This window comes from Somniosus microcephalus, chromosome 11, assembly GCF_052327205.1.
Source record: "Somniosus microcephalus isolate GS21.2 chromosome 11, FLI_Smic_1.0, whole genome shotgun sequence".
NCBI classification, from domain to species: Eukaryota; Metazoa; Chordata; class Chondrichthyes; order Squaliformes; family Somniosidae; genus Somniosus; species Somniosus microcephalus.
The window spans coordinates 155,156,709-155,179,762 of record NC_140997.1 but is presented as its reverse complement, the minus strand read 5'-3'; the positions used below and the strand labels follow the sequence as shown (position 1 = coordinate 155,179,762).

General features: G+C 51.1%; 1 protein-coding gene across 1 annotated transcript; it reads left to right on the top strand.

Annotated features, from left to right (window-relative positions):
- Positions 1-4,907: 4,907 nt before the first annotated feature.
- Positions 4,908-21,070, top strand: LOC147110950 (zona pellucida sperm-binding protein 3-like). Its single transcript, XM_085999986.1, has 4 exons — positions 4,908-5,093; positions 6,137-6,245; positions 20,835-20,899; positions 20,975-21,070. The coding sequence occupies exons 1-4, from the start codon at positions 4,908-4,910 to the stop codon at positions 21,068-21,070; spliced, it is 456 nt and encodes a 151-aa protein (XP_085856112.1).
- Positions 21,071-23,054: the final 1,984 nt, after the last annotated feature.

Below are 23,054 nucleotides of genomic sequence, written 5' to 3'. Positions count from 1 at the left end.
TAGGGAGGGCGGTCAGGCGCTGGTGTGCCTTCGCACCCAGGCGGCGACTTTCCGTCTTCAGACGCTGCAGAGATACCTGTACGTAGAGAATCCTCCGAGATGGTGTGCCTTGGCGACGTTTTTCTTCCGTCAGCTGCACGGCCTCAATTACGACACGCAGCTCCTGTTTGTGAAAGTGGGCTGCAGGCGTGCCGGCCTGCAGGAGCTGCCTGTCTTCTACCAGGAACTACTATGGGTTTGGAACTATGTCGCTTCCAGGCGGAGCTCTCCCCCGTCAGGAGCGGCGGCTCTCCTTCGGGAACCGCTGCTCAGGAATCCGCACCTCCGTGAATGTGGGTTCGGGCGGCTGGCGGAGGGTGGGGCTGTGGCTGGCGGTGTGACCAGAGTCGGGGACCTGCTCGATGTCGGAGGAGCGGGCTGGATGGCGCCGGAGGAGCTGGCGTGGCGCCTGTCCTGGGCCAACGTCCGGCTCGCGGCCGAAGCCATCGAGTCGGTGAAAGTGGCACTGGGCCCCGATTCCACTAGGTGTATCGAGGCGGCTCAAGCACGTGGGGCGATCCCGTCCGAGCTTACCCCCGTCCGGACGGAATTCCTTATTGGCGCCCGGCCCCGAAACTCCCCTCGGGAGCCGGCGCCTCACAACTTGAGCCGTCTCGAGGAAATACCCTCCGTGCCTTTTCATTCCGCGCGGAGGGGTTTCCTGTACGGGCTGCTCCTGCACACTCTCCACTTTGCCATCTTCGTCTGCCGTCCAGACACGCCTTGGCGTGGCGTCTTGCCGACTGGCGGTGGTGGAGGTCACCAATGGAGGGCTCTCTACGCAGGAGTCCTCCCTTGTTCCATCGGGGACTTGGCTTGGAGGGTGTTGCACGGAGCGGTCCCGTGCAATAAGGTTTTAAGTAGGTTCACGGACTCCCAGGCCGCCTGTGTTTTTTGCGGCCTGGAGGAGTGCGTTTTCCACGTTTATATGGAGTGAGAGGTTGCAGCCCCTCTTTCACTACTTAAAGGGGCTGCTCCTCGATTTTTGGTTGCACTTCAGCCCCACGCTCTTGATCTATGGTCACCCGGTGCGGAGGGGAGCGGATAGGCTGGAGGACCTCCTTGTGGGCCTGCTCCTGGGCCTGGCTAAAAGAGAAATCAATTGGTCCAGGCAGCAGGCGATCGAGGGGATCTTCCAGCCGGATTGCCTTTCTCTCTTCCGCGGCCATGTTCGCGCCCGGGTGGCCCTGGAGATGGAGCACGCGGTGTCCGCTGGTACGCTTGAGTATTTCCGCGACCGTTGGGCGCCGCGGGGGCTGGAGTGCATCGTCAATTTGGAACACCAAATTTTAATTTGATTTATTAAGGTTTAGTTGAACTTTTGTTTATTTACAGTTGACCTGGTTTAAATTTTAAATTTTGGTTCAAATAAAAAGAGGACCTCCAACTAGTAAAGAACTGTTGAACTTTATTCTTGTAGTCTGTGTCAGTAATTAATCTTAATACAACTGGAACACACAGACTTAACAGGTGCGGGGGCTGGGAGCGGGAGCAGGGGCAGGGTCAGGGGCTGGGAGGAGGGGCTGGGAGCAGGGGTAGGGTCAGGGGCTGGGAGCGGGGGCTGGGAGCGGGGGCTGGGAGTGGGGGTAGGGTCAGGGGCTGGGAGCGGCGGCTGGGAGTGGGGGTGGGGTCGGGCTGGGAGCGGGGTTAGGTTCAGGGGCTGGGAGCGGGGTATGGTCGGGCTGGGAGGAGGGGCTGGGAGCGGGGGTAGGGTCGGGATGGGAGCGGGGGCTGGGAGCAGGGGTAGGGTCGGGCTGGGAGCGGGGGCTGGGAGTGGGGGCTGGGAGTGGGGGTAGGGTCAGGGGCTGGGAGTGGAGATGGGGTCAGGGGCTGGGAGTGGGGTCTGGGAGCGGGTGTGGGGACATGGGCAGGAGCGGTGCCTGTGGGAGGCTCGATTGCCGCAAGACTCTCCAATGATAATCCAGAGAGAAGGAAAATTCTGCAATAATATGACCTCTGACCCGGGGCCTGGTGAAGACGGACATTCACAGGCCCAGGCTGAGTGCGGCCTATGGGTGGGGAGGGGTCGCTCTGGCTCCCTTCCTCACCTCTGCGGTCTTGTCCATGCTTGGGTGGTCCTGGAGAGGGAGTGTGTGGTCCCGACCAGTCCACTTGAGGCCTCCCGCGACCGGTGGAAAGTCTTATCGACATGAGTAATAATATTATAATTTAAATTTTGAGTTTATTTTTGTTTAATTGGAGTTAATGTTTAATTATATTAGTGGTGCCGCCTCAGTTCGAGGGGCACTTGTAGTTGCCTCTGTTGGTGTAACTGGGGCAATCCAGCATCACCTCTACTGGTTTATTAAAACAAACCAAGACTTGACCAATTCACCTCATCTAATCAGCTACTTGACCTCAACAGATCACTGCAGACTTCATCAGGCTGTAGGTCATTTTACCCTGTTTAGATCTGGATCCAATCTCACTCTGAACATGTCTTCAATCTTTTTATGGCCTTGCACAATAAGGATTGTAAAAGAGCCCACGTGCAGCTTTAAAAACTACAAAAACTTGGCCTTATGTAGTGCCTTTAAAATTGTAAACATCCCATGGCGCTTCACAGGAGCGTTATCAAACAAGGTTTGACACTGAGCCACGTATGGAGATTTTAGAACAGGAGTCCAAAAGCTTGGTCAAAGAGGGATGTCTTGAGGAGCGTCTTAAAGGAGGACAAAAGCAAAATACTGCAGATGCTGGAAATCAGAAATAAAAACAGAAAATGCTGGAAATTCTCAGCAGGTCAGGCAGCATCTGTGGAGAGAGAAACTGAGTTAACGTTTCATCAGATCTAAAGGTTGATGACCTCTCGTCAGCGTCTTAACGGAGGAGATAGGTAGCGAGGAGGAGGGGATATTCCAGAGCTTAGGGCAAAGGCAGCTGAAGGCACGGCCAACAATGGTGGAGCAATGGAAATCGAGAATGCGCAAGAGACCATAATTGGAGGTGCACAGTGATTTCGGAGTGTTGCAGGGCTGGAGGAGTTTACAGAGATAGGCAGGGGTGAGGCCATGGAGGGATTTGAAAACAAGGTTGAGAATTTTTAAATCAAGGTGTTACCTGACCAACAGTCAATACAGGTCAGCGAGCACAGGGGTGATGGGTGAACGGGACTTGGGGTGAAAGTTAGAATATGGCAGCAGAGTTTTCGATGAGCTCAAGTTTATGTAGAGTGGAGAATGGGAGGCTGGCCAGGAGAACATTGGAATAGTCAAGGCTAGAGGTTACGAAGGCATAGACGAGGATTTCAGCAGCAGATGAGCTGAGGCAATTTCAAAGTCGGGCAATGGTACGGGTGTGTAAGTAGACTTCTTTCAGTTACCTGTTATCACATTACTCAATAAAATATAGGTCTGTATTTATTTGAAGTTGTAAATTATGATGTAAAGTTAATCAGTTGAATAAAATGCATGTTCTTTAAGAGGCTGTACATGTTTCTTTCCTTACATTCTGTTTCAGTGCATCAAAAAACAAAAGCTGAACTTGTCTCATTACCATTGACCCAGATTGTCCATGTTTATATGGATTGTGAGAGGTTGTAGCACCTCATCCATTATTTGAAGGGGCTGCTCCTCGATTTGTAGCTGCACTTCAGTCCCACGCTCCTGATCTTTGCTCAGCCGGTGAGGCGTGGAGCGGGCAAGTCAGGGGATCGCCTCGTAGGACTGCCCCTGAGCCTGGCCTAAGTGGCCATTAACTGGTCCAGGCAGTGGGCTGTCGAGGGTGTCATTTAGCCCGACTGCCTGCCTCTGTTCCGCAGCCACGTTTGCGCCCGGGTGTCCTTGGAGATGGAGCACTGGCCTTCCGCGACTGGTGGGCACTGTGTGGACTGGAGTGCATCATCACCCTGGCCGGTGTGATTTTAGTTTAATTTGACATGTCTTAAAATGAATTTAAGTATTTTAAGTTCCCTTACAGTCCATTTGTTCGGTCAGTAGAGCGGGAGGCTCTGCTCGGCGATGCAGAGAGTCCTGCAGATGGGGAAGAATGTCAACCAGAGGCCGCTGGATCTGCACAAACTCTCCACTGGGAGCGCTGACCCTCATTTGAGTGAATTCTGGAGACCCACTATCTGGATGAACAAGTGAAGATGACCAAGAAGCTTGGAGACCACATCACCAATTTGAAGAGACTGGGACCCCTGCCTCATAGGGAATGATGGCTTATGACTTTGTACAAAGAGCTGAGATGCTCTGTAAATGTCATATACTGTAAATAAAATGTTCACATTTTAATTAAAAAAAAGAAAGAATCAATGGATTTATTGCCAAAAAACCCCCACAATTTTAATTTAATTTTTAAAGTTTTATTAATTTACAGTTGATTTGATTAATCAAAAGGTTAAAAAGTTGATTTGTGCAATCAAAAGAAGCACCCCAGCCAATGAAATTCTAATTTAGTTTGTTGCTCTTTTGATTAAACAAATTGACTGTAACTTAAGAAAACATTAAAGATAACTTAACAAATTAAATTAAGATTTTGTTGCTAATTTAGTTTGTTCAGTTTTATTTCATATTTTACTAATTTACAGTCAATTTGATCAATCACCCCCACTTGAAAGAGTAGCCACACCTGGTCCAATTGTTTTCAGGTGACTGCAGGCTGTGTGTATAAAAGGGGAGCAGTGGGCTCCACCTCAGTTCACATTTGAGCTGCAGTAGTTAGCATTATGGGGCAACTAGTGAAGGGTTCGTGTCCTCTGTTGCTTTTGGTTGGAGCTGTTTGTTGCTCTGATACTTGGCAGCAGTTTAGAAACTGGGACTTCCCATGGAGCATTGAGAAGGCCCCCTTCTGTCCCCCCAGGACCAGCTTTTGGTTCACTTTTCAGTGTGTCTGAGGGGCGAAGTGTGTCTCCACTGCAGATTGTGATGGTGCAGTGTGGAGAGCAAAACCTGCTGGTCATGGTACAACTGGATTTATTTGGAACCAGGCACCTGGTTAAAGCAGCTGATCTGACCCTGGGGGCAACAGGATGTCGGCCAACTAGGATCTACTTTCTAAACCACACCGTTCTATTTGACTATGGGCTCCATGAATGTGGTAGCACAATAAAGGTAACGTGGTTTCTGATTTAAAAACTTCTGCAACCAGTGGGTACCTGGAAGGAGGCTTGTGTGAAGCATAAACACTAGCCAAGCATTGGCTGAATGGACTGTTTGTATGCTGCATGTTCTATCTAATTCTATGACCTGTAATGATTAACAGTTAACAGTATGATTTTAATTTTTAATGTCAACTTTAGTTTTGATTGAACTTCATGGTCAGAATATTGTGGTGAGGCCTCCTTAGATGAGGGGGCACATGAGGTTTTTTCCTTATTCAACCTTTATTTGTTGAATCAAAACTGGGCAGCTGGACCAAAGAGCCAGGTTAATAGACTGTCTTTAACTGTGGTGGGTGTGAAATGAAGGGTTGTAGCTACATGGGGGGAATGTGCAGATTTTAAAATCTTTTAATACAAAGTCAATTTCTGAGAAACAGTTGGGGTTCCATGAAGTTCTGGATCCTGTTGTAGGAAGGATCATGGGAAGAGCCTAGTCAATAATCAAGAGATGCTTGGGGAAGATTGAGGCATTTTTCATCAAGTTGAGGTGTCTGTAGTTCAGACACAACTTGCTTCTGGTGAAATGGCGATGAGGAAACCTAGACTGAAGACAATCCTTTGGAGGAATTCTCTGGCTTGTTGGATGAATTCTCTGGTTTGTTGGGATGTGGACTGCTGTTCAGTACTTGTGTCTGGGAACCAAATGGAGCAGTTATCCCATTTGGCATTATCCCAGGTCACTTCCTCCCCAAACCCCATTTGTCTGTCACACACAACCATCTATTTAAGCCACTCCTTAAAACCTACTTATTTGACTAAGCTTTTAGTCACTTTTTTTGTTAACTTCCCTGTGAAGTGCCTTGGGATGTTCTTCCTATGAACGGTGCTATCTAAATGCTTCAGGTGGATGACTGAGGTGCCTTTCTCCCTCACCACCACCACCTCCTCCCTTTGGTGGCTTAAGATATCTCTTAAAATGGAATTGGATGGTTTTATATTTGGAAGGAGGAAAAGGGCTGGGTCTCTAACTAATTTAGTTAATCTCTCACGCAGGACATCAAGAAGCACCTGGCGTCAATCAGCGACCAACCGGAGTTCCACACCGAGGCGGGCAAGGTGCGAGAGAACATCAAGAAGAATCGCTACAAGGACATCCTGCCCTGTAAGGCACACCGAGTGGGCCAAGGCTGGGCGTGGTTGTGGGGGAGAAGGGTTCTTGGCCAAGGGTTGGGGTCTTGGGCACGGTGTGAGGGATTGGGTTCCCAAACAAGGGATGTTATGCTAGAGATTGGTTCGATTAGGCTTATATTTGCTAGAGTTTAGAAGAATGAGAGGGGATCTCATTGAAACTTATAAAATTCTAACAGACTAGATGCAGGAAGGATGTTCCTGATAGTGGGGGAGTCCAGAACCAGGGGTCACAGTCTAAGGATAAGGGGTATGCCATTTAGGACAGATGAGGAGGAATTTCTTTACCCAGAGAGTGGTGAACCTGTGGAATTCTCTACCACACAAGGCAGTAGATCTCTCTATCTCTCTAAGCGTTCCCCTCATTAGCGACCGTGTGAGGTCGACCAATCGGACGGGCGCGTGCCATCCTACAGTTGAGTGTCGAGTGACTCGATGATTGACCAATCCTACGCTTCGGTGACCTGACCGGTCGACCAATCGGTGCATGTGTGGGCGGGCCTTATCCTTCTGAACCAAGGTGAGTGGCCGCCATCTTGATTTTTCGCAATTTTTTTCCCCCACACTTTGTCAGGGAACTAAAGTAAATATTTTAATGATGTTAGGGAATTAAATAACAATTTAATAGGAGGGGGGGGGGGGAGAGCCTTGGGAAATCGCGCGGGGGAGGGTAGGTGTGGGGGAGGGAGACAGGGGAGGGAGGGATAGGACAAGGAGAGGGGGGATACACAGCGGCAGGGAGACCAAGCGCCCCAAAATTGCCCTCGCAACGTGGGGCTCCCCAGCTAGTTAAATATATTCAGGAAGGAGTTAGATATATTTCTTAAGGCTAGAGGGATCAAGGGATATGGGGAGAAGGCAGGGACAGGGTACTGAATTTGGATGATCAGCCATGATCTTATTAAATGGCAGAGCAGGCTCGAGGGGCTGAATGGCCTACTCCTGCTCCTATCTTCTATGTTTCTATATTTCTGTTAATTAACGTATGAAGGGCTGAGAGTTTTGTTGTTCACAGAACACTACACTTTTGCCCAAGTCTACTGTTCTGTATCTGACACTAAAGATCTTCTCTCTCTCCGATGACTGAAGACCTGCTGATTTACACCACGCACCTGTACTACAGGCTGAGCCCTATTGGAGGAGTCATTGTTAGAACCAATGGAGCAATTGTCCCTATTGAGTGCCATTATCCCAGGTGAGGTGGATGATTCAGAGGCTCTTTTACTTTCCCCCTTCCAATTTGGGGTGGGGGTGGTATGGGGAGGGTGTAGTGGCTTTTGAGAATTGGAAGTAAAGCTGGCTGCCTTCCTTCCCACAGGAAGAGGATGGTGAGCAGCAATGCAATCGAGCCAACCTGAGTCCCATTCTCCTCCACCAAAGGGGCAGAGGGAAGTCTGTTCTGTGTCTGATGCCTGGTAAGTGTAAAGGAAAAAGCCATATTCCAAGAAATACACCATCCTATGAACAGATTTCTGATATTAATACATGAAATACTGGTTTTAAAAGTCTGGAAAGCTTTGGCAACACAAGCTGTGTCAATACAGGCTTCTGAGATCAAATGAAGTGTTAACACAAGTTGTAAACACCACACAAGCTTTTGAAATGGGAATTGATTGTTAATACTGAGACAAAGACCCTGTTGAAGCCAAGGCTTGCTTCTGAGATGTCTACAGTTTGGAAGAAACCCAATAGCAATGCCCAAGTAAAGTGTTAAACTGATACTTCAAACAGGAACACAGAATATTAAACCATGTGCCTTTGATAAAAGTAACATCAAATGAAAGACAGGAAACATAATTAGTAATATAACCAACTAAGATGGCTAGGAAAACAAACACCCTAGTTGGAAGTGTTTTTGAGTTACATGTTGTAAAATGTACAAACTGAACACTTTGAAAATATGACTTCAATAGATGACACCAAGCAATCGCATGGTTTTTGTATTGAAAATGGAATAGTTAGTAGACATGACGTCTGCTTTCAAACAGCAGAGGGAATTTAGAAATTGAATGGAAGTCCTTTTGTAAGAATGGTATAAAATAAATACTACGGTCATTTTTTTTTATAGGTTTTGAAACCCCTACACAACAGACAGAAGTCTGCAAGCTAACAGTTGAAATGACAGTAAGAATAGAAAAGAATTCAACAGAGAATGACTAGTTAATTAGCTTACATAAGCAGAAAACCTCAAAGGATAAACCACTAAAGTCTAAATAGAGCTTTTCAGATGGAAAGTCAGAAGTTGCTGGAAAGGTAAGCATTTCTCAACTTGAGTCAGTCTCTAAGTTTTTAGCTCTTTGTCTCAGGGATCAAAAAGGTACTCTGATTTTGGTGGATACTCTGGATTAAGAATAATAGAAATGTAAAAATGTATGAAGTTAAGATTTGAGAATGAGGATCTGAATAAGATATGTAAGCTATTTGTATTTTGAACTGAGGAGTTGCAATTGACTCAACACCTGTTCACTGCATGTCGGCTCTTAAATAACACTATTTTTAGAATTGTCTCAAGTAGTATTTCTGCAACAAATTCGCAAACTCAATTTCTGTACACACTTTGGTGAGTTGTAGATTCTGGGGGAGTATTCTGGACCCTCACAATATAGAGTCATAGGCCTAGATATTGGGTTTTGGCTTAGCCAGGGCTTTAGCGCCGGAAGTTAGTGCCGGCGCTAAGTCCCCCTGCGTGCGCCAAAAATTCAGCAGGGCCGCGCCCAAACGGCTGCCAGCGCTACTGAAGGGTCTTTGCGGCGGTAAATCGGCGCTAACTGCCGTTTCGCGCCGCAATTCTGGCGCTGCGGCACCCGATGCGGTGCGGCAGGCTCGGGAAGTGCAGGCCTCCTCCTTCCCTTAAGGAGGAGCTGCCTGCACCCGGCCGCGGCCCGCGCAAATCTGTCTAAAAATGAGCCCGGCACCTCGGACAAGTGCCGGGCTTGCATCTGTTCCGGGGGGTGGGGGGGAGAAGTCCGGGGAGGGAGCTGCGGGCAGGCGGCCGGCGGGAAAGCGGCCGGCCGCCGCGGGGCCTTTAATGCGCCGGCGCAAACTCATGCAAGACTCTGTTGCCAGAGTCTTAGTTGAAGCGGCCGCAACTGAATTTCGGCGCTAGGGCCCGTCGGCATGGCAACCGGGACGCTGCGCACACCGATGACGTCATCGGTGCCGGCGCAGCGCTACCGGTGCAACGCCGATTTAGGGCCCCAGGGAATTTTTAAACTGGCCATAACTCTGGCGCTAGCGCCTCAAAAGCGGCGCTAAGGCAACTGAATTTCTAGGCCAAAGAGTTTTACAGCACAGAAAGAGGCCCTTTGGCCCATCGTGTCTGCGCCACCCATCCATCCCTGTCCAGTCTAATCCCATTTTCCAGCATTTGGTCCATAGCCTTGTATGCAATGGCATTTCAAGTGCTCATCCAAATGCTTCTTGAATGTTAAGGGTTCCTGCCTCTACCACCCTTTCAGGCATTGAATTCCACATTCCAACCACCCTCTGGGTGAAAAAGTTCCTCCTCAAATCCCCTCTAAATCTCCTGCCCCTTACCCTGAATCTATGCCCCCTTGTTATTGATCCCCCACTAAGGGGAAAAGTTCCTCTTTATCTACCCTATCTATGCCCCTCATCATTTTGTACAACTCAATCAGGTCCCCCCTCAGCCTTCTCTGCTCCAAGGAAAACAACCCCAGCCTGTCCAGCCTCTTCATAGCTGAGGCGCTCCATCCCAGGTAACATCCTGGTGAATCTTCTCCGCACCCTCTCCAAAGCAATCACATCCTTCCTATAGTGAGGCGACCAGAACTGCACACAGTACTCCAGCTGTGGCCTCACCAGCGTTTTGTACAGCGCCATCATAACCTCCCTGCTCTTATATTCTATGCCTCGGCTAATGAAGGCAAGTATCCCATATGCCTTTTTAACCACCTTATCTACCTGCTCCGCTGCCTTCAGGGATCTATGTACATGTACACCAAGGTCCCTCTGACCCTCTGTACTTCCTAGGGTCCTACCACTCATTGGCCTAGAAATTCAGTTTGGACGCTATTGCGGCGCTAAAGTCGGGCGCTCATCAAATTTAGCGGCCGCCGGAAAGTGCAGGCGAGCTCGCCGAAATTCAGTAGATTTGGCCAACTTTTTGGCCGAGCGCTGCAAAAGGCGTTGGAACCCTGTGTTCAGGCGCTAATCCGGCGATGCAGCCTGATAACGCCGATTCCGGGCGCAGCGCAGGTGCGATCATGTGGTGAGTGTCAGCAGACACCCTGACGCCGGCCAGCTCTTAAAGGGGGAAGGGTCAACTTTGACTGCAGCCACGCCCTGCATGCTGTAGCCCTGCAACTAGGCCTCAGGACTGGTTGTGTGCCATATCAACGCCTGGAGGTCATGGAGAGGGCCCGTGAAAGAGCCCAGCGGTTCTCTGAGCATGCGCTGGGTGTGCTCCTTCATGGGGTGCGCAAAAGAAGACGGGTCGTGTGCCCGGCTAGTGGCAGGAAGGCTCCCAGGAGCCAGTTCAGGGAGGCGTGGACCAAAATTGGCCGGAGGGTCTCCTCCAACTCCGATGTTCCCAGGAGTGCGGACCAGTGCCGCAAGAAATACAATGACCTATGTCGGCTGGTCAAGGTGAGTACCCTTTCCAATGTCCCCCTCATCCTTGCATGTGCACCTCCCATTAGGGCCAAAGGGACATCCAAGGTCTAATGCCCAGCCCTGCTGCCGCTGCAATGGCACTTGCATGTTAATCAATAGCTCTTTCTGCACTTACCACACTGTGCAAGCTATTCCACCATGGGAGGCCTCACCCACAGCAACAGGGCACCACACTGTGCAAGCTATTCCACCATGGGAGGCCTCACACACAGCAACAGGGCACCACACTCTGCAAGCTATTCCACCATGGGAGGCCTCACACACAGCAACGGGGCACCACACTGCAAGCTATTCCACCATGGGAGGCCTCACACACAGCAACAGGGCACCACACTCTGCAAGCTATTCCACCATGGGAGGCCTCACACACAGCTACAGGGCACCACACTGTGCAAGCTATTCCACCATGGGAGGCCTCACACACAGCTACAGGGCACCACACTGTGCAAGCTATTCCACCATGGGAGGCCTCACACACAGCAACAGGGCACCACACTGTGCAAGCTATTCCACCACGGGAGGCCTCACAGCTACAGGGCACCACACTGTGCAAGCTATTCCACCATGGGAGGCCTCACACACAGCAACGGGGCACCACACTGTGTGCAAGCTATTCCACCATGGGAGGCCTCACACACAGCTACAGGGCACCACACTGTGCAAGCTATTCCACCATGGGAGGCCTCACACACAGCAATGGGGCACCACACTGCAAGCTATTCCACCATGGGAGGCCTCACACACAGCAACGGGGCACCACACTGTATTTAGACGCCCTCCTTTCTCTTGCAGGCCAAGCTGGCGAGGAACGCCAGGAGCCTGCGTGTCACTGGTGGAGGCCCTCGCGATTACCAGGAGCTAACGGCTCTGGAAGAGAGGGTGGCCTGACTGCTGCGTCACCCGGTGATTAGGCCTGTGGCACTCGGCGACGCCGACCCTATACTGGAACCCACTGGTAAGGACAGGACCGGGTGCACCTCTCTCCTTGCCCTCGCGCATCAGATCTACATCCTTCCCCACTGGCCGAAAAATGCGCATAATGCACCAATGCGGCCTCCCTCGCTGTCGGCCTGTCCTCACTCTAAAGCTACACTTGTGCCTTCCTGCTTTCAGCTGGTGAGGAGGAGGTGCTCCCTGAAGCCCACACAGCCAGGCCCTCGGAGGCGGAGGACGTCGAGGAGCAGCAGGAAGGCGCCACCTCGGGGGAACCCTCCTCCGCTCCAGGAGATGGCAATGAAGGGGAGACGTCTGGCGTGCCGGAGAGCCAGGGGGAGGCGGGGGAGGGGAGCCCCGAACCTGGTCCCAGTGGCATGGACGCACGCGGCAAGGCTCCGGCGGCACACCAGCCTTCTGCCCAGAGGGGGGAGGCGGTGGAGGGGAGGGCAGAACCTGGTCCCAGTGGCGTGGCCGCACGCGGCAACGCTCCGGCGGCACGCCAGCCTTCTGGCCAGAGGGTGGAGGCGCCCTCCAGTCCGGACTCGGACGTCGCCCAGGAGGTGCGCCTCCTGGACGAGATGTCGGCGGCGTCGGAGCGCCGGCACGTCGAAATCATGGAGGTGGTGGCACAGATGCCTCACGCCATCGAAAGCCTCGCTCAAAGTGTGGTGGCTTTCAGCCAATCCCAGGCCAGGGGCCTAGAGCTATTCGCAGCAGCGCACGCCAGGGGGGTGGAGCTCCTTGTGGCAGCGCATGAGGGGGGTCGAACAACTCGAGGCAGCGCAGCACGCCAGTCGCCAGCTGAGAGGTGCTGTGCAGACAATGGCACTGCAGATGCGGGGACATGCCGGCGCAGTTGGGGCACTGACTTCTGCCACCCTCGCACTGGCGCGGAGGTGTCGCCAGGCCAGCCGCCGCCCTGCTGCTGCGCACCGGTCTGGCGACCAACAGTTTGGTGCGCTTGCTCCCCGGCCAGGCCGGCCGAGTGCACGTGTCTGGCGACCAGCGCGCGCCTGGCATCACCCACCTTGTCCCCATTGGTGCAGGCGAGCCTGCGACTCCCCCAGCCAAGGTGCAAGGAGCTACTGCAGCCAGTGAAGAGGGCCACCCACAGCTGCAGCAGCCACCAGCCGGCCCCTCCCGGGCCCGCCCTCGTGTAGGCCGACCCCCAAGGGCATCTGGCGAGACGCCTTGTCGCCCTGAGGATTCTTCCCCCAGCCTCACGGCCCAGCTTGAGGCGCAGCAGCAGGACGGGCCGGGGCAAAAGACGGCTGTCGACAGACTCGCCCTCTCGCCACACCGAATAGAGTGTGTTGAGCGAGGGTTTGGGTGATGCGGGGGCTTCTGTTCTGGGGGGCATTATGTGGTTTGGTTTTATGGGGGTCTTTGTGTTGTGGGGGGGGCTTGTTTTTTAGGCCAGTGACGAAGGCCATTTGGATGGTGATGTTATGTTAGTCCTCCCCAGGTTTTGGGAGTGACAGAAGTTTGTTACTGTTTTTTGGGGGTCTTCTCTGTTTTGCTCTTCCATGTGGGAAGGGCCCTGAGTTTTTGAAATAAAGATGTTTATTTATTCCCCATGTGCAGGTGTCATGTTTCAAGTGGTTGTTGGGTTAACCGGCTGAGGGCTTGCGAAGCGGCTGCGTTCAGTGGGCCAGGCCATTCCCTGACAGGGGGCCTAGAAGTGTCGAGCAATAAGCCCCCGGCGGACGGCCCTTGGACCTTGTCGCTCCCTCCTGGCCTGGTGCTCCTCCTCCTCGGGGTCCTCCTGCTCGTCCTCCTGAGGTGGTGGGGCAATGTCAGGTGGCAGTGCCTGAGTCCTGCGGATAGCCAGGTTGTGGAGCATGCAGCACACCACGACGAACTGGGAGACTCTATCCGGCGAATACTGAAGAGACCCGCCCGAACGATCCAGGCAACGGAACCGTTGCTTGAGGACGCCTATCGTTTGCTCTATTAGGTTCCTTGTGGCTTGATGGCTTTCGTTGTATGCCAGCTCCGCTGGGGTCCTGGGCGCGCGGAGCGGGGTCATGAGCCATCTGCACAAAGGGTAGCCCTTGTCCCCGATAAGCCATCCCCTTGGTGGAGGCTGTGCCTGGAACATGTCAGCCACAGTAGTCTGGCGCAGGATAAAGGCATCGTGGCTGCTTCCTGGGAAGCGGGCGTTGACAGCTAGGATGCGCTGCCTGTGGTCACACACCAGCTGCACATTTAGGGAATGGTAGCCCTTCCGGTTGCGGTATTGCTCGGCATTGTGGATAGGTGCCCGCATAGCCACATGCGTGCAGTCAATGGCGCCCTACACCATGGGGAAGGCCGCGATCCTGGCAAATCCGAATGCACGCTGCTCCTGCTTGTGTTGGGTCATGGGGAAGGAGATGAATTGGTGCCTCCTCGCGAAAAGTGCTTCGGTGACCTGTCGGATGCAGCGATGCGCGGCGAACTGGGAGATGTTCGCGATGTCCCCAGCAGCGGCTTGGAAGGAGCCGCTTGCATAAAAGCTGAGAGCCACCGTGACCTTCACTTCCACCGAGAGAGACGCCCTGGACATGAGCTGTGGCTGCAAATCTGCATGAAGCAGCTGGCAGATCTCTTCAACCACCTCCCTTCTGAAGCGCAGCCTCTTAACACAATGCGCCGCAGTCATGGTGAGATATGAGACCTGCTCCCGGTATTGCCTGACTGGGTAAGGCCTACGTTGGCGACGCCTAATGGCCCCTCTGCGTCTAGGCATGCCTGGCCCCCTCTCAAAGCGTCTGCGAGCCCTTCGCACAAAATGTAGGAACTGAGGGTTGGCCCCCCATGCAGCCCCCATTACAAAGTTCCAAACAGCAAAATCACAAGGATGCAAATGTCAAAGCACTGGCTAGAAGCCAAAAATACCTCTCCTATGGTGTCCGAAATCAGTAATCTCTGTGCCTTGCTCTCTGTGCAGAAATCCAAACCAGTCAAGTCATTGCAGCGAAATGGCTGGCTTTTATGGGTGAGTGGATGTGCCCTTTAATTAGCGCTCCCCGAATCCCACAGGGCCTCTGAGTTCCATTTCACAGTTCTTAGCAGCGCCACGGCCACATCGGCCGGGCGCCACTGAATTTCCGGTTTGGGGCGCACAAACGGCGTTGCACGACGGAATGACGTCATAAGATGCGCGCGCAGCTGAGCGGGCGCTAACACTTTGCGCCGGCGCTAAAGCCCAGCTGAATTTTGGCGTAGGCGCAGATCCGGCGGTGCCCGGGCGCTAAGTGGATAGCGCCGGAAATCTGGCGCTAACGGCTGGCGCAAACAGCTGAATTTCTAGGCCATTGTGTATTCCCTTGCCTTATTTGTCCGTCCAAAATGCATCACCTCGCACTTTTCAGGGTTAAATTCCATTTGCCACTTTTCCGCCCATCTGACCAACCCGTTTATATCGTCCTGTAGCCTGAGGCTTTCCTCCTTGCAATTTACCACCCCACCAATTTTCGTGTCATCTGCGAACTTACTGATCATACCTTTTTACATTCTCATCCAAATCATTTATGTTGATCACAAACAACAAGGGACCCAGCACCGATCCCTGAGGTACCCCACTGGACACAGGCTTCCAGTCACAAAAGCAACCTTCGACCATCACCCTCCTGCCACTCAGCCAGTTTAGGATCCAACGCGCCAAGGCACCCTGGATCCCATGGGCTCTTACCTTCTTGACCAGTCTCCTATGCGGGACTTTGTCAAAAGCTTTACTGAAGTCCATGTAAACCACATCCACAGCATTTCCCTCATCCACCCCTGTAGTCACCCCCTCGAAAAATTCAATCAGATTTGTCAGACATGATTTACCCTTGACAAAGCCATGCTGACTAGCCCCGATTAATCCTTGCCTCTCCAAGTGGAGATTAATTTTGTCCCTCAGAATTTTTTCCAATAATTTCCCCACCACAGATGTTAGACTCACTGGCCTGTAATTCCCAGGTTTATCCCTGCTACCCTTCTTGAATAATGGTACTACGTTAGCTGTTCTCCAGTCCTCTGGTACATCCCCTGTGGCCAGAGAGGTTCTGAAAATGTGTGTCCGAGCCCCTGCAATCTCCTCCTTTGCCTCCCACAGCAGCCTGGGATACATCTCGTCCGGGCCTGGGGATTTATCCACTTTTTGGCCTGCTAAAACCGCTAGCACTTCCTCCCTCTCGATGCTAATATGTTCAAGTATGTCACAGTCCCCTTGCCCGATTTCTATGTCTGCATCGTCTTTCTCCATAGTGAACACAGATGCAAAAAATTCATTTAAAACCCCGCCTACATCCTCTGGCTCTACACACAGATTGCCACTTTGGTCCCTAATGGGCCCTACCCTTTCCCTGGTTATCCTCTTGCCCTTAATATACTTATAAAACATCTTAGGATTTTCCTTTATTTTGCTCGCCAGTGTTATTTCATGGCCCCTCCTCGCCCTCCTAATTTCTTTTTTAAGTATGCCCCTGCACTTTTTATACTCCTCTAGGGCTTCTTCCGTCTTTAGTCTTTTTTGTAACTGCCAAAAGCCCCCCTTTTATTTCTAATGCATTTTTGTATATCCCTTGTCATCCAAGGTTCCCTTTGCTTGTTGGTCCCACCCTTGACCTTTACAGGAACATGTTGGCGTTGTACTCTCTATTTCCCTTCTGAAAATCTCCCACTGTTTTGATGTGGATTTTCCTATAAGCAGCTGCTCCCAGTTCACTTTGGCCAGATCCTGCCTTATCATATTAAAATCGGCCTTCCCCCAATTTAGAACCCTTATTTCCGGGCCGTCTTTGTCTTTTTCCATGACCACCTTAAATCTCACCAAATTATGGTCACTGTCGCCAAAATGCTCTCCTACTGACACTTCCACCACTTGCCCGGCTACATTCCCCAGAATTAGGTCCAGTACCGCCCCTGCTCTTGTAGGACTTTCTACATGTTGGCTCAAAAAGCTCTCCTGGATGCACTTTAAGAATTCTGCACCCTCTAAGCCTTTCACACTCTGACTGTCCCAATTTATATTGGGGAAGTTGAAATCCCCCACTATTATTACCCTATTATTTTTGCACTTTTCTGAGATTTGCCTACATATCTGTTCCTCTAGCTCCCCCCTGACTGTTTGGGGGCCTATAGTACACTCCCAGCAAAGTGCTTGCCCCCTTTTTGTTTTTAAGTTCTACCCATATGGCCTCATTAGAGGAACCCACTAATATATCATCCCTCCTTACAGCAGTAATTGACTCCTTAATTAATATTGCAACACCCCCTCCCCTTTTACACCCCCCTCTGTCTTGCCTGAAGATTCTATACCCCGGAATATTGAGCTGCCAGTCCTGACCCTCCCTCAACCATGTCTCCGTGATAGCAACAATATCGTACTCCCATGTGCTCAACAACAACTTCAGTTCATCCGCCTTATTTGCAAGACTCCTTGCATTAAAATAAATGCCTTCCAGCCCTGCCATATTCTCTTTTGCCTTCACATATTTGCTCTGCCTTCCCAGCTGACTTGTTTTTCCCTCTGTATTTGGCTGTAAATCACCCCCTACTATAGCTCCACTCTGTACCCCAACCCCCTGCCAAGTTAGTTTAAACCCTCCCCAGCAGTGCTAGCAAACCTCCCCGCAAGGATATTGGTTCCCCTCTGGTTCAGGTGTAAACCGTCCGACTTGTACAAGTCCCACCTTTCCCAGAAGCAGATCCAGGAAACTAAAGCCCTCCCCCCTGCACCATCCCTTTAGCCACACATTCATCTGTTCTATCTTCCTATTCCTATACTTACTAGCACGTGGCACCGGGAGTAATCCAGAGATTACAACCTTTGAGGTCCTGCTCTTTAATCCTTCACCTAGCTCCCTAAATTCTTGCTGCAGGACCTCATCCCTCTTTTTACCTATGTCGTTGGTACCAATGTGGACCACGACCACTGGCTGTTCACCCTCCCCCTCCAGAATGCCCTGCAGCCGCTCAGTGACATCCTTGACCCTGGCACCAGGGAGGCAACAAACCATCCTGGATTCACGTCTACGGCCACAGAAACGCCTATCTGTTCCCCTTACTATAGAATTCCCTACCACTATTGCTCTCCCACTCTTTTTCCCCCCTTCCTGGGCAGCAGGAGCACCCCCAGTGCCAGGAAGTTGGCGGCTGCTGCTGCCTTCCCCTGGTGAGTCATCCCCCTCAACAGCATCCAAAGCTGTATACTTGTTGAAAGGGGGATGTCCGCAGGGGTTCCCTGCACTACCTGCCTGCCTTTGTTGCTCTGCCTGATGGTCACCCCCTGTGCTGCCCTACCCTGAAGTGTGAACAACTCGCTAAACGTGCTATCCACGAGCCTCAGCATCGCGCATGCTCCAAAATTCATCCACCCGCAGCTCGAGCGCCACAATGCGGTCTACAAGTAGCTGCAGCTGGATGCATTTCCCGCACACATGGTCGTCAGGGACACTGGCAGCATCCCTGACTTCCCACATAGAGCAGGAGGAGCAGAACACGGGTCTGAACTCTCCTGCCATGACTTACTCCTTTAATTAATTTTTAAAATTTATTCAATACCCCAGTTACAGGTATGCTCTAGGGTGTTTTATTTACCAACTATCCCCACTACACCACAGAATTTTAACACCACAGAATTCAAGCTTGTATTGAAAAAAGAGAAATACTCACCAACCAATCACCTACCTGCTCCCTGGTGACGTCACACACTGATTACTTTTTACCTCTCTCCCGCTTCTGAGTTGGTAAGCCTCGCCGCTCTCCGGTTTTTATACCGGTCTCATCCCGCTGGTCCCGACTGGTCTCGGGCCTCGCCTCTGGTTTTTATACCAGTCTCACCACGCTGCTCCCGACTGGTCTCGGGCCTCGCCGCTCTCCGGTTTTTATACCGGTCTCACCACGCTGCTCCCACTGGTCCCGACTGGAAGGTTACAGTCTAGTTAAACTTATTAAAGTGCTATCTGGATGACAATAATATATTTATGTTCCTTTTAGGGAGAGCTAGTCTAGAACTTTAGACCCAATTAAGCATCTTTATAGAATTCGGCGACCTCTAACTTTAGTTGATGGTGAACGTCTGGGGAATATGCCTGATCTGGGGTAGCCCAAAAAGGGCTATGAGTAGCAATTATCCCTTCAAGTGATGGCCAATAGTCTACCTTGCCTGTTTTTTACCTGTTCCATGGCATCAATGGAGTTGGATGAAGAGTGGGAGGATGCTTGTGTGAAACTTAAACACCAACAGAGACCAGAATGGCCTGTTTCTGTGCTGTTAATACTATTTTTAAACTCCCCCCCCCCCCCCCCCCCCTCATCCAGATTGTAGGGGGCATCCTTTACCTGGTTTGCAGTAATTTACCTGGTCAGGCAGCCTTTTGCCACTGCGCTGTGACCAATTCCAATCAGCGGTTTCGAATCGCTAAACCCCTCCTTCCAGTTCTGACTGGAGGAACTTATAATTAATGATATATTAAAATGGACAAATGGTCTGGATGCAAGAAAGTCAAACTTTATTAACTAAAGAAACTACACCACATGATCAAAGTAATCACGGTAAAATTGCTTATAGGGGAGGAAAAACAGACACACAACGAGGGAAATCGACTAAAATACCCAATTCTAACAAAAATCCCACTCTACTCCCACCCTTATGCCTATCCTAAGTTGCCTTGCAAAAGGCCAGAAAAATATATACTCACCACTGCAATGTCAGCCCTGTGCCCTGCGAACTTAGATCTTCACTGCCCCAAAGTAAAGAAACACCCCAGTGTTTTAAAAGTAAACTGCTGGTGTTTTACTTCAGACAGACTCCCATGCTGTGGAGGCACACAGAGGCAAGGCCAGAGAGAGATGCTTCTGAGAAGCTATCTCTTATACCCCAATTTTGGGGCTGAAATGTTCCTGCCCAGATCCAGGGGTTTCTGGGTTAAAACAAAAGGGATCCAACTGTCCCCATTGTCCAGTAATGGGTGATTCAAACCCATTCATTTTAAACTGTACCTTTCCTCAGTTGAAGTGTCTCTTTTCAAATGTCTGTGCTGAGCTTTGAATGTAAAGCTGCAGTTTAAATGTGCCTTCATTCATCCTGATGATGGGTTTTGAATGGAGTTGTATTACTATGTAAACAGCTTGGGAGAAGTGTAAACAGAAACCCATTGTCTTGTGGTCGGCTGAAACCTCAGTCAAGTGATTTAATCCCTTGTGCAAACATCCTTGTAGCAGTTTCTGTAAACAAATCGATTGTCTCTGCAGGGAGGGAACTTCCCAAACTGCCTTTGATTGGCAGATTCAAATGGGCTACTCCCCAGTGTAAACAAGCAGCTTGTAGGCTACCAGACCCACCCAATACCACAGGGTGACTGACAGCATATGAATGGAGCCCAAGCTAACAGCCTGTCTGCCCTTTTTGAAATTCTGTTTCCATGAGGTCTGGTCAGACATTTTTAACATTCCAAAACTCAAGAGTACATCTTTTAATAAAATGTACAATCTTAAAAGTGAGAGATTTTCACAAAGTTCTTTGATTCCAGTGCCCAAGTGCCGCCTAGCTTACGAGCTTTTTAACGCAGCCTTTTTGCGGTTCTGGGCATGTTAAAACATTGTCCAACCCAGAGACAATTTAAATCACACAAGTCTTCATCCACGATGTGGATTAATATTTTCAGGTGCTGAGGGGATTTTGCGATCCCTACAAGATGACTGGAGTGCAGAGCATGCCTCTAATATCTACCACCTGGGTGACCTCATTCACATCGAGGCCTTTGTGACCATGAACCATTTGCCACTGAGGCTCTGCATTGACCGCTGTGTAGCTACACTGAGCCCAGACCAGGACTCCACACCCAGATACCACGTCATTGACTTCAACGGGTAAGGTCTTTAGCTGGACTCCACGATCCCATAACTGATTGGCTGCTGGGATCCATTCTCAATGATGCAGCTCTTTTCGACCCTCTTTCCAGTTGCCTGTTGGACAGCCACAGTTAAGACTCCTTTTCATCTTTCATGTCACCGTGAGATCACCAGGACAAGCTCCAGTTCAACCTGGCTGCATTCCACTTCTTTGTGGATGACCAGGACTTGGTAAGAGGAGGCCAGATGTTGATGGTAAAATGATGAGCCTTGACGCTGAGTAACTCCTGCATGTTTCTTCTGCAGATCATCTTCAATTGCCACCTGAAAGTAGCTGCAGCAGATCAAAGGCCAGATTCAATCAAAAAAGCTTGTTCCTTCCAGAAGCCAGCCAACCGGTGAGAAATCTACCCTAGAACGGTGAACCTCTTTCTTTTGACATACAGATGCACTCTGACCGATGGCTTGCTTCCTTGTTTAGATGGTGACTGAATTGGACCAGTCCCTGGTGGAAGGATCCAATGCAGTTAGTGCCTGTTGTGATGGGGGCAACTGCAGAGCCCCAATTTGCGATCTGGAGGAAGACTGCACTCCAGGGGCAGGAGAGAGGTCCTATCTGAGCTTGGTATGTTGTGGTATTATTGGGTGTTGAGGCTATTGTTGTATGTTTGTAACTGGATTGAACTAATTGTTGCAGAATCAGGGCCTGTGTGGGGAGGTGAGGCCTCCCTCGGACCCCTGATCATTCTGGATGCTGATCTGAAGGACGTGGGAAGTGAAGCTGTCGAGTCTTCTGAGGAGGTTCCGAGTTCTTCTCCAGGTGAATGATTTTTATGAAACCTCAATTCTAGTCTGACTCCTGACTCCATTGGCTTTTCGTTCTCCGCAGGTGATGTAGGTTCTGAGGTGCTTCTGGTCGTGGCTGTGACATTGGCAGCTGGAGCCCTAATCTCGGCCTCTCTGGTGGCCTTCCTAATGTTCAGGAAATTCAACTGAATCCTTGTAAGGTTCACAAAATTTCGGCAGCCCCCGAAGATTATTTGATTAAAGAAAACCTGGTTGGCATGTACTTTAAAAACCCAGGACATTAAAGATGGCTGCAGCCTGCCTCGTGGCAAAGGAGAAAAGACAGCCTGTATGAATATAAAAGCAGGATCTCACAGCACTGGCTGGCACAAGGTACTTGAAGCTGTCAATCAACTGCAGTTAGGAAGTTTCAACATGGAACAAAGGAAGCCCTCAGCAGTGTTGACTCAAGGGCTTAAGTGATTGCTGTCAATCTAGTTGCAGTGAGGCTGTAATCACAGAACGAAGGATTGTTTGCACTAACATTCAAGTACTCTTTACCGAGCACTCAAGAAACCAGCGGGACATTTTTCAAACTGGGACAGCTCTATTCACAAACCAGTTAAACGAATGGGAAACTCATTCAAACCCATTACGGTCAATGGGGACAGATCGGTCCCTTTTGTGTAACCCAAATATGTCCAGATTTGGGTGCAAAGATAAGGGGCTAAAAATTCAGTGGCCTGCGCCACCAGTTTTCGCCCAGAGGGCTTTTGCGCCACTGTGCAAACCTACCGCGATATTTAGCGGGGCGCTACTGGCGGCGTTAGCCAGTAGTGCTGTGCCGCCACCGATGACGTCATCGGTGTGCGCAGTGCCCCGCTGGCCATATTTGGTTGCTGCCACCTCCCCCGCGCCGGCCGCAAACAGCGACCGGTACACGGGGCCTACCTGTGCCGGTAGTGGGGCGAGTTAAGGTGGAGGTGCGGCCGGCCGCTTTTTCGGCGGCCGCCTGCCTGCACCTCCTTCCCCGGCCTCCTACACCCCCCGCCCCACGCGGCATTGCCGGCTGTTTCCAGAGAGCCCGGCACTTCTCCTTGGTGCCGGGCTCATTTGCCGGCACTCGCGAGCGGGGATTGCGCTGTTGCAGGCACCTCCCCCTTAAGAATGAGGAAGGCCTGCAGTACCGCAGGCTGCCGTGCCGCAGCGGGTGGCGCTGCGGCACTTTACATGCTGATATTCAGTTTCAGTGCCCCAAGCGGGGCGCCGAAACCCTTGTATAGCGGCCGGCTTCCACTTGGGGTGCTGAAACTGAATTTCCCACTGGTGCAAGTGGCTCTGCATGCAGCGGTAATTCCAGCGCCCAGGCGAGCTGGGCGCCCCTAACTGAATTTCTAGGCCAAGGGCTCCTAATGGGGTATAAAGGTAGCCCCTCAGGAAGCCAATCTCTCTAACGCCTTGCCTCCAGTGCCCTGCCTTCAAGAGGAATGTCACAGCCCGCCCAAAGTGGAATACCCGCAGTTACTTTTGAATCACTGAGGTATCTCTACTTCAGGCAGTGAAAAATCCAAGGCAGCCCGCAGGGCACGGAGCAGGTGTT

What these genes read in the sequence shown, in the direction of transcription:
- LOC147110950 (XM_085999986.1), top strand. Translation starts at nt 4,908, where the DNA reads ATGGTGCAGTGTGGAGAGCAAAACCTGCTGGTCATGGTACAACTGGAT. An exon ending in AATGTGGTAGCACAATAAAG is followed by an intron (nt 5,094 to 6,136) that starts GTAACGTGGTTT and finishes TCTCTCACGCAG; the next exon opens with GACATCAAGAAGCACCTGGC. An exon ending in TTGTGGATGACCAGGACTTG is followed by an intron (nt 20,900 to 20,974) that starts GTAAGAGGAGGC and finishes TTTCTTCTGCAG; the next exon opens with ATCATCTTCAATTGCCACCT.